This window comes from Petaurus breviceps, unplaced genomic scaffold (assembly GCF_028583685.1).
Source record: "Petaurus breviceps papuanus isolate PSGF00001 unplaced genomic scaffold, PetGlider_PUasm1.0 78, whole genome shotgun sequence".
Classification (NCBI taxonomy): Eukaryota; Metazoa; Chordata; class Mammalia; order Diprotodontia; family Petauridae; genus Petaurus; species Petaurus breviceps.
The window spans coordinates 984,431-995,809 of record NW_027186502.1 but is presented as its reverse complement, the minus strand read 5'-3'; the positions used below and the strand labels follow the sequence as shown (position 1 = coordinate 995,809).

General features: G+C 38.2%; 1 protein-coding gene across 1 annotated transcript in view; it reads right to left on the bottom strand.

Moving 5' to 3' along the window:
- Positions 1-11,379, bottom strand: part of ANO2 (anoctamin 2) — a 573,391-nt gene that overhangs the window by 227,348 nt on the left and 334,664 nt on the right. The window contains exons 13-15 of the mRNA XM_069106084.1: positions 10,234-10,394; positions 8,473-8,555; positions 4,427-4,534 (exon numbers count right to left, since the gene is read on the bottom strand). Coding sequence (XP_068962185.1) covers positions 4,427-4,534; positions 8,473-8,555; positions 10,234-10,394 — 352 coding nt within the window. The remainder of the gene's footprint in view (positions 1-4,426; positions 4,535-8,472; positions 8,556-10,233; positions 10,395-11,379) is intronic.

The window sequence follows — 11,379 nt, the reverse complement described above, 5'->3', positions numbered from 1 at the left end:
GATAGATAGATAGATAGATAGATAGATAGATAGATAGATAGATAGATGGATGGATGGATGGATGGATGGGTGGGTGGGTGGGTGGGTGGATGGGTGGATGGATGGATGGATGGATGGATGGATGGATGGATGGATGGATGGATGGATGGATGGATGGATGGATGGATGGATGGACAGATCTATATGTAGAATGGACTGCCATTAGAACTAATGGGTTCTCCCTAACTGGAGGCAGTTTCAAATAGAGATTGAATGATCACTTTTGGAGAATATTTTATTTGATTCTTTTTTATGTAAGAGTTGGACAAGCTGGCTATTGAGATTTGGTTTTCCAACTTTAAAATTCAGTGATTCAGGTTATTCCCAAGGAAATCCTAGTTGTTGTTAGGATTTACATTTTAGATCTAAAATGGACCTTTAGAGAATAGTTAGTCTAATCCTCTGATTTTTATACAGCATGAAAATGAGAATTCTCAAGATCATAGAGAAGTATGAAAGAGGAGGGGAGGAGATGGAGAGAGGGAGGAAGAGAGAGAAAGAGAGAGAGAGAGAGAAAGAGAACAAACACTAATGATAGAATCAAGACTAGAGACTGAAACCCAGGTCTCTTAATTCCCAAAATGACATTCTTTCCACTGTTCCATACTCTTTCACTCCAAGAAGCATTAGTAGTTATGATCTTATTCTATTCCACAGCTATGGGATATAGGCAATGGGTGGGAATAACTGGCCACATGTGACAGGTATAAAACTAAGGCAGGCACAGTGAGCGTAAGAGACGGAGGCAGGGTCACAGACTAAATCTTGAGTCCCCTTCTGTGTTTATCCCAGAAGTGCCTTTCCTGACTTATTTGCCAACTTAAGTTCTACAATGTAATCTAAACTAAGGGCAACATTTTTTCACCAAAAGGGGCCTTTTACAGCCTGGTTCAGCAATTTTTGTAGCACTTCATTCCAAATGTTAGGGATCTTAGTGAGGACAGCAGTACTATAATGTATTTCAAGTCAACAAATATTTATGTAAGGCATTGTGTTAGGCACTAGAGAAAAAATTCAAAAACAAAACAGTTCCTGCCTTCAAAGAGCTTATGCTCTATTAAAGGGATGCAGCACATATATAAATAAATATAGTAAAGGAAATTTAAGGAGAATTAGACCACCAAGAACTGAAAGGGATTGGGGAAGGCTTCACAGAGGAGGTAACTCCTGAGTTGAAAGTTGAAGAAAATAAAAAATTCATAAATGAGGAAAAAAAGTATGGCAGGCAGAGGAAAGAGTTTGTAAAAAAATATCCCAGAATGGAGGTGGGCACAATGGAATGATGTGGCCAGACCTGGGCCTTGGGAATAATATTTTGGCAGTTGTGTAGAAGGTGGAATAAAGAGGGGAGAGAGTATGAAGGACAATACTTGGGAAGCTATTACAGAATCAGGTAAGGGCCAGACCTGGGGGAGTGGTTATGTGAAGAGAGAAGGAAATACTTACAAGAGATACAATTGGTGAGGGCTTCAGATTATAAACTGGGTACCTAGGAAGAAGAGGCTCTGTTCAAAAGAAAGTGGAACATTTGAAGAAAATGTAACCTTAGATGAAAGACCTTGAGTTTCATAGTAAATATTTTTATTTTGAGGTGTTTACAGGACATCCAGAAGGATACCCAGAAAGCAACTGGTGATATGGGATTCATCAAGAGGAAGATTTGGACTAAATATACAGATTTAGGAGTCATCTGTTTAAAAATGATACCTGAAGTCCATGAGATCTCATAATATCTACAAAAGAACACAGGTAGAAAGGGAAGAAAAAACAGCTCTGTCTGGGGATGCCCATACCAAAAGAGAAAGAGATGGACAATTAGCTAGCAGACAAGACTCCAAAGGAGTGTTTAGACAAGGAAGAGGAGAACAGGAAAGAACAGTGACAAAAAACCAAATGAACCAATAGTATCAAACATTATAGAGAGGTCAAGAAAGAGAAGGTCTAAGAAAGGAAAGGTTAGCACAATTTAGAATTGCTGTTGGTTTCAGAGATCAGTTTGATTTAAGTGGTGGTTCAGAAACTTGATTGCAAAGGATTGACAAATGAATGCATAGTGAGGAAGTAGAGACAGCAAGTACAGACAAAGGTTTTCAGGAAATTGAAGATGAAAGGAGGCAGACAGGGATTTTTAGGAGATGATAGTTTTAAAAGATGAGCAGTTCAAGAAAGTATTTTTTAACTGAGTATTTGTATTTTGAGGATAGAGTAGAACAGTAAAACATGTGAACCAATGTGCTGTTTATCTCAACCCTTAAATTTCCATCTTTTATCATCTTTGCCAATTTTATGGATTAGAAACAATAGAAGGTCAAAATGGCTCTGTAAACAAGAGGCAGCCCATTCAGCTGACAATCAAAAATTCCTTGGAAGAAATACAATGACAGCTTCCATCTTGGAAATGCATAAGAGGTCAGTCAGAAGCTAGAGGGCAAGAGAGAAAGGGAACAGCATTAAGGTCAGTAACAGCACAGGGTAACCTCCTTTCATAACCAGAGATGGCCCAGGGATCTGCAAAGCTCTCTTAAGGCAACACGATCAAACACTCTCTCAAGAAAACCCCAATGTGGTCAGAAAGCCCCAAGGTAGGGTCCCTGAAAGTCCTAGGGAGTAACAGTGAGCAAAAACCAGTACAGAAACCATAAGCCTCAGAATGGAACACCCTGGGCTCAGGGATTCTATTGTTCCTCACAAAGCAGGTCAAGAGAATCCACTGCATTGCACCACAAAGAATCAGGGGAAGGCAAGCCCTTAAAGCTAGAGGTCAGCACAGGAACACAGAGTGAAACTAGGCAGGGCTAACTACCTTCCCTAAAACATCAGCAAGGGGCAGATCCTGGCCTTTAGTATAGACCCCAATTCAAAAAATAAAACCAGAGAGATGGGTAAAGTAATGAATTTATTGAAGAGTAGAAAAAATGATTGTAGATCTAGCGGTCACCCAAAAGAAGGAATGATCAACTCCAAAACAAGTATAAGCGGGGATTCAAATGAAATATATTCAAAGGCAAGAGGCATGAAATGAAAAAATGAAACGATTCTCTGATTCTATGAAAGCAGCTACTTAGCTAGGTCAAATGTAAGTAAGCCAAATAAAATAAAGTGGCTTGTTTATCCCAGGTCTAGGAGAATGCAGAACACTGTGAAAGCACACAGGATTTTGTCAGAGAACCCTGCCCCTCACTACCTGAGTGAAATAAGACAAGCCTCTCTGGGCCTCAGTTTGCCCATCTGTAAAGTGATGAGGCTAGATATGATGCTTTCTAAAGTCCCTTCCAGGTGTAAATCTACAATTCTTTGTAAATAGAGGGAGGGACACTAGACAGGGAGAAATTCAAGGTGGGGGGATGGAAAAGCAGGGAGAGAGAGGAATAAGAAGGGAGGGAGGGAGGGAGGAAATAATTCAAAAGTATTTGGAATGGAGAGGAGGATGAAAATAATGCCATTTGATGAATGCTTTTTGAAGTGAAATTGTTCTTGCTTGGTAGTGGTATTGAAAGTGATGATTATTTTTCCTAAGAACGAGTTGATAATTTCCAAACAACACAACTCTAAGCAAGCAGAAGGCTTCTCTGTCTTATACTGAAGTCCTATTGAAGAGAGAGAAATACCACATCCCTTTGCCTTTGACTTTGCATAATTTTGCATGTTAAGATGGAGAAGTTCTAACTCTGAGTATGTAAAATGAAATAAAATGAATTCATGACAAATTTGAATCCAAATAACAAACAGATTTTTAAAAATCTCTCATTTTACTCAGTCCATATTTGTCAGGAAGAGAAACCCTAAAGCAAAGGGTTGGTGATAGATGTGGAGAATAGAGGAGACAAACACCATCTATACTATCTTCTTGAATGTCTAGCAAGGCATCATTAAAGTCCAAAAGGCAGCACAAATGAGGAACCATAATCATCATCCTATACGTGAATTTTCAAGGATTCCTGAGTAAGCAGCAGGGTGCAATAGATTGTGATAGCAGCTCAGGAAGCTGGTCTTGTGGCTTGATACTGTGGGCCCTACAGGCCATTTTGTACCGTATCCCCTGAAATTACTATTGAAGCTAGATGCTCAAGAATTTGATATAGCCAAGGTCTAGATTGTCTCCCTCCCATCCCCTAAAATTATCTGCCTTTCCTAGAGTGAAAAAAAAAAAACAGAGTTGAGAGCAAAATATTGACTGAAGTAGGACTGATGTCCATTTCCTACAAATCTTGGCGGCAGTGATAAAAAGACAATTCTTAGTCTCATTTCATTTTACCTCATCAGTGAGGAAGGAATTCACTCATGTTCAATATTCTAACCTTTCATTTATCAAGCAGTTTCAGAAACAACAAGAAAACAACCTTAGGAAGTTAAAATTAATAAGGACAAGTCAACTTCAGCAACTTACCTCATCTTCACTCTCAGTTTTTTCTGTTTCTATTTTCTGGACACGGTTCTTTTGCTCTTCTAGCATCTTTTTTCGAACCTTAGTTTCATACTCAGGCCGGGAATGTTCCTAAGACACCAAATAAGACCAGAAGAGAAAGGTGGTCAAGAAGACTAAAAAAGGAGAATTTTTAGCCAGTGGAAAATAGCCAAACATCACAAATACATGAAAACTATGGTTCAGGATGGGCAAGGTAAGCCATTAACTGTTACAGATCAATCACAAGGAGTGGGGACCAAAAACACAACAGAGAACAAGGGAAGAAGGAAAACACAGACATCTGTCACCACACTGAAAATCAAACCTGAATATTCTCCTTGGTGTAGTGCAGATGTTGAGAAAAGAAAGAGGAGACATTAGCAGGTCAGCTGCTTCAAAAGAAAACCACATGCTTTATATCACAAACAATTTAACTGAAAGCACAATAGTGGTGCTGGCCATCCCACCAAAATCAGTTCCTATCCAAAACATGATGACTCAGTCATCTCCAAGCTAGAAGGCCAGATGTGTTCCTACCGCTTGCAAATAAAATAGGTATCAAACATTTTTTGGGGCTCCATCACTCCACTTCCCCAAATAGCTGATAACAAACATCAAAAAGCAAAACTGCTACTTGGCTAAACCTTACATACAGTCAATGAGAACTACCCAAAGAACACCACTGGTTTGTGTTAAACCATGTCAAACAAAGAAAGACGTAAACTCCCTTGGGGTCAGGGAACCCAGACAGCCATGAAAATAGCAGGATCGGTGAGTTGAGATGAGAGGAGTTATTGAACCCTAAATCAAATGAAGGGCCAACTACCCCTTCCATTCCTTAACCCCAGTACTGATTTGTGGAGAGTACTCATCATTAGACCATCCCTCTCCAGCAAGTCCTTGGTAATCATCCTCCAAAATGACTTTTATAAGTCCACTTAGTCAGTCATCTTGTGAGCTGGAAAGGAAGATCCCAACAAAGGAGACAAAACACTTAGAGATAAAAAGATGGATACTTTCTAATTCTATGATTCTAAGATACTAGACATGCTTTACCTTAGGTGAGACTGTAGGAAATGGAATAATAACCAGCTATTCTTAGAGGCATCACTGAAATCCAAAATCTAACTGGAGGGGGCAGGAAATATCTAGAAAAAGTGCTGGAAGTAAAATATGAGCACCCTGGTTCTAATTTGACTTGAGTGCTTACTATTCACATAACCTTAGAGAGTAATCTAACTTCTTGGGACACCCTAGTTTCCTCATTTATAAAGTTAAATAGTTATATTCACTAAACTCTATATTTCTTTCTAGCTCTACATCTAAGTGCATTCTTCCAAGATCCCATTCTTGGCCCAATCCTTATCTCCTCAAACTTCTCCCACTCAGACCTAGAAATGTACAACCTTTCCTCTATTTTCATGGCTATCTGTTTACTCTAACCATTGGATTCAGAGCCACAAAGTACTTCAGAGATCATCAAAGTCCAATCCCCTTATTTTACAAATGTCAAGGGAGGTTAAGTGACTTGGACAAAATCACACATGTAGTAATTACTCTGTTTTGCACTTGAAATACACTACTACATATAATAACTATTTTGTACTGATATATTGCCTTCTCATTCCAATTGTAAGTTCCTTGAGGATAAGGACTTTATCTTTAAACTTTGCATTTCCTTCACAGCGCCTCCATATTGTACACACTCTTTTGTTTTACGTACCATAGCTGAGATTCAAATTCAGATCCAATAAATTGAAATCTGGGGCCCTTTCCATTATAACATGCTAATACCATTAACTTTCATCTCATTTCAGATGGATCTCATGTTCTAACTAATAGCTTGTCTGGGAGTCTATGTTCAAATTATATAGAAAATGCCCCCTTTTGCCTTCAATTTTTCATTCAGATCATTTACCTCTCTCCTAAACATTTCCTGCTCCTCTTTAATAGCCTTGTTCAAGACTCTACTCTTCCAAGAAACCATCCTTGACTTGGGCTTTCCTACTCTATTGCCTATAGCACATTAATTATGTGCCTTTTTCCAGCAGCACTATTAAAAATTCCTTTAGAGATCTGAGATCTGTCATATCTCTATTTCCTTCCCCATAATAGGTGATACTGGGACCTACACACATTAAATACTCCCTCCACAATATGTGACTAAAATGACTTTTAGAAGACCTATTAATGAGAGGGGTCCCATTGGTCATATCTGCCCAGTTCATGGTCCTTTTCAACTGTGGTCAGGCTTCAGCTTACCAAAGATTTCCTATAATGAAATATTTTCAGAGATACTACTGATGATGATGAAGATGATGATGATAACTCACATTTCCATAGTGCTTTAAGGTTTACATAGCTTTGTGCTTACAACATTATTGAAGAAGTACTCTAAATATTAACATCTCCATTTTTCATATGAAGAAACTAGAGTTCAAAGAATAAATTACTATTAAATGCTAAGTGTCACAGCCAAGATCAAGGTTCTAATTCTGGGTCTTCTATAACTAACTGTGTGACTAACCTCTTTGAGCCTCAAGTGCTTTATCTGTAAAATGAAGTGACTGATCTATATGATAATTAAGCTCCCTTCTAATTCAAAGTCTGGAAATTGGATTTTTGGTTGCAGTTCCAACACTGGGTGACCTTGGGCAGGACACTTTGCTTCTCTAGGCAAAGGCCCAAAGAAAGGTTTCTCCACCTTAAAAATAAGGGATTTGGATCAGATGATCTCAAAGCCCCTCAAAGCTCTCAAATTCTTTGAACAAGAGACACTGGAATCAGTTAGGAAACCAGGTAGTAACTGATATGTGCAGCTATGGATTTCTTTGCCTCATGTCACAAGAGGGACTACAGGTCCATGGAGAACACAGAAAACTTGGTTTAAAATTCAGGACTCTATTAATTACATACCACTTACCATTTTTCTGTCAGAACATTGTGGGAAAAACAATTCTCTACTCATGTGGCAGCTGCTTCAACCTTTATTCCTGTATGACATTGACTCTCCCTTGCCTACTCCCACCTCATATCATCTGAAGTCACATTTCCTTGACCCTTTTCTCCATCACCAATACTCCCAAAGATTAATAAATGGTACCTATGGGAAAGGAGAGCTCCAAAAGAAACTGGGCTAGCTGGGTTCCATTACCAGTTGCAGCCAGAGAAAAAGTCATCTTGGCAACGTGGAAAGTTTTGGAGTCACAGGAGGTACCAAGGTTTGAATTCTGGCTTTGCTACTTATTACACATACCTTCATGCTTTCTATTTATCATGAGCACCCTGTTTATTGTGTTTTGTTAACACTAGTTGTCTCATCACACCCTGAAGCAATTTTCTTTTTTAGTTTAACATCATTTGTTCTGGAAAACTTGTCTTTAGGAGAATCCACCCTTAACCTTTTTGTTCTTATCCCAGTTTCCCATAGCCAGAATAATCTGCCAGAACTTTTGTTATTTTTTCCAACAATGTTAAGGAAGATCTGACAACCAGTTCCCTTCTGTCATCCCTACTCCAGGATGGTACAAACAATCTGAGAAAAGATACTTGGACATATACATAAAAAAGTTCAAAGTTAGCAAATACCAAAATCTTTGAGAGACCATTTATGGCTAGGTAAAGAGATTAGTGTTCCTTATCACCAAGGAAACAAAATTCCTAAAATACCATCTATAAAACTTTTAAAAGATTTGTATCTATGTTAATTAAGGTTTATCTGATTCATTGCCTGTTTTCTGATTGGGGTGGTAGGATGTCAGAGAGGAGTTCCAATTCAGGACCACCACGAAGGTCCAATGCTTGCCAGTGATGCAAACTTATTTCATAAAAGAGGATGTTGAGGCAGCTGGATAAAAATCTGGCTTAATATGACTAGTATTCCAAGGGAGGAAAGAAAAGAGAAGACACCACCAAGCACCAGTGTTTTGTTTTGTTTTTTCTCTCCCCACATCTCTCAAGACAGCAGCAACTCCCAAGGGAAGGAGAGCCAGATGTGCAAGGGTAGACAAATGTACAAGAAAACTTACTTCTTCCTCTTCGATGCCAGTCAGGTCCCAGAAGTAGCCTAGTCTCATCTGTAACCTCTTCCAATTTTCCAGAAACATGGTGGCTTACGGTGAAGAAGTGCAAGAGACAGAGACAGAGAGACAGAGAGAGAGAGAGAGAGAGAGAGAGAGAGAGAGAGAGAGAGAGAGAAACACTCAGTTAGGCTTTTCAAGATAATGCTTCTTTGTACCCTTGTGGTTCAAACTGGAGCCCTTCCTTATGAGATTTAATTCATCCCTTTACTTCCAAGTAAGACTAAATCTAAAGTAAATATTTTATATCCTCAGGTACCAAGAGATATACAAAGAACCTCCACTCTCAATGTATGTATTCTCTCTCTCTCTCTCACACACACACACACACACACACAAAATTCCTTTCCTTAAATTATATAACTAATGAATGAAGGGAAAGAGCCTCCTGATAGTAGGATGATGACAGTGGACACAGAATGAAAAGATTCTAAAGATGTAAAAGAAGAACAGAAAAACCTACATTTATGCATTTTTACTGTAGTATAACCTCATGTTCTGCTTTTTTTTTTTTTACTTATTTCATTAAAAAAATAAATTCTAAGTAGGGACTAACTCCATATACCTGAAAATTCTTTTGTCCTTGTCCACATGCGACTCAAGAAGCCCTCCATAGGACTATAGGATCTGAGAATTAGAAGGAATCTGAGAAATCATCTAATACAACTCCCTAGCTTCTTTAATGTCACACAGATAGTAAGTTCCAAATTAGGATTCATGTACTTCTCAGTACTTTTCATGAACCTAGTGATAAGCTAAGCAGCCTTTACACCAGAACAATGAGTATCGCATTTGTATTTCCAGGTCTAGTTGGCAGAGTGCCTAGTACATAATAAGCAATTAATAAATATCCTATCTATCTCTCCATCCATCCATGTAATCCAGTTATTTCATATGAAAACCATAAGAATGAAGGCAACCATAAGTAAGACCATGGTTTACAGGATTAGGGAAGTATTTATCATACCACATCTCAAATATTGTGTTCCATTCTGGGCACTATACTTTTAGTAGGGATATTTGATAAGTCTTTTGGAGATAGATTGTAGAATTAAATTTATAACAGCAAATTTGTTTGAGGAAGCTAGGAGATGAACTTAACAGAACAATGCACCTAGAGTCAAGAACACCCAAGTCAAAATCTGAACTCAGACACTGTGTGACCCTGGGCAAGTCACTTAACCCTTTTTGTCTCCATTTTCTCAACTGTAAAATGGATAAATACATATATATGAATATATATATATATATATATATACGTATACACATGCAGACAAATGCTTATTCTCTCGTCCCTCTTTCCTGTAAATATTCAACTTTCTATCATTTATTTCTGGATTATCTGTGGAAAAATTTAAATTTACAAGATTTGCCTTATGTGCTCGGCACTCAGAAGATGATTAGTGGACTGGCTTGCATGGCACTGAAATTAGCTAAATAATTCTCACATGAAAATTAAAGGAAAAATTTATCTACTTAATCTCTAAAGAAGACATCACATAAACACTTGGAGAAGTATTCATATTCTCGTCCCCATATTTGGCAAAGGGAGACAAATCTTCCTCTCCCCCAAATATGTGTTTTGGGGTATAGGATGGGAAATGTTGAAAAAGGATGTAAGGGAGGGAAACATTAAGATATGTACATTCTGGTCACTCTGCGCATTTAGAATCAAAATCCCTCTACCAATTCTTCCAGAGCACCACTCACCCCACAGGGCCATGAAGATTGAGAAAAAGACAGTGGCAGGGTTATCAAATAGGTGACTGGCCCGTGCTGTGCCACATGCAGTACTGAGGTTCCAATAGTCACAGGATTTGTCGCAGAGTGGGCACATTGTGAAGCCATTCTTCTCATCACACATCTCTTTGCTGTAGGGGACAAAGAGAGGCAAATGGTTCAAAATGAGTTCATTTGTGATTATACCTCAATGGTTTGTACAACCCAGTTTTATAACTTTTAACAAATACCCCAATCATCAGCTGACTTTAGGGAACTTAGAGATCTTTATAGGTAGTGGAACTGAATGGCCCAATATTCAGAACAGGATTCTTAATTTTTTTGTTTTAATGTCATGGATTTGAGTCTTGTGTATGCCATCAATTTGACTCTTTTGAATGACCATACCTTATACATATATTCAGAGGAGATGAGGCAAGGAGTGTGGAGAAACTGATGCAAAACAATTCTATACAAATCTTTTGGAAAAAATAAATGTAAAGCCTCACTGATTCACCCATTAAAATAGAGTTTAGTACTAAAAGAAATGCATTTCCCCCCAAGGCTGACCTTCTCATGTTTTCTATCTGACTTATGGTTTGAACAGAACCAATATAAGTAGTAAGATTTAAGCAAATTTGACCTTAAATAAGAAAATCTGAAAGAAAATTCAGAATTCTGAGATGTTCCAGGAATTCATTTCACACCAAAGTCACATCTGGTGAACCTAGAACCCTCTTACTCAACAGTTACATTGTCTATCCCAAGAAATAGCCCTTAGTCAATCGACCATCATCTACCACCAACTCAAGACATCACCCTTGTGATGTCATTGGTCCTCTTCAAGAATGCACAAACAACAATGACATTCCCGTTTCCACTGTTTATAGGTTTAATCTAACTCCCCAGAGTTAGCAAATATAATTTTTTAAAGACATGAAAAAATGTGGCTTACAGGAATCCTAGGGGACTCTCAGATTCTTGAATATCTACTCTTGGCTTCACTACTGATTTACTGATTTACAACAACCTCTGTGAGTAGTAGTAGTAGGAGCCCACTGGGAACCCAAATGAAACTATACAACTGGAATGAACTTACTTAATTTCTTTCTTCCATTCTTTTTTCCTTTGCCTTGT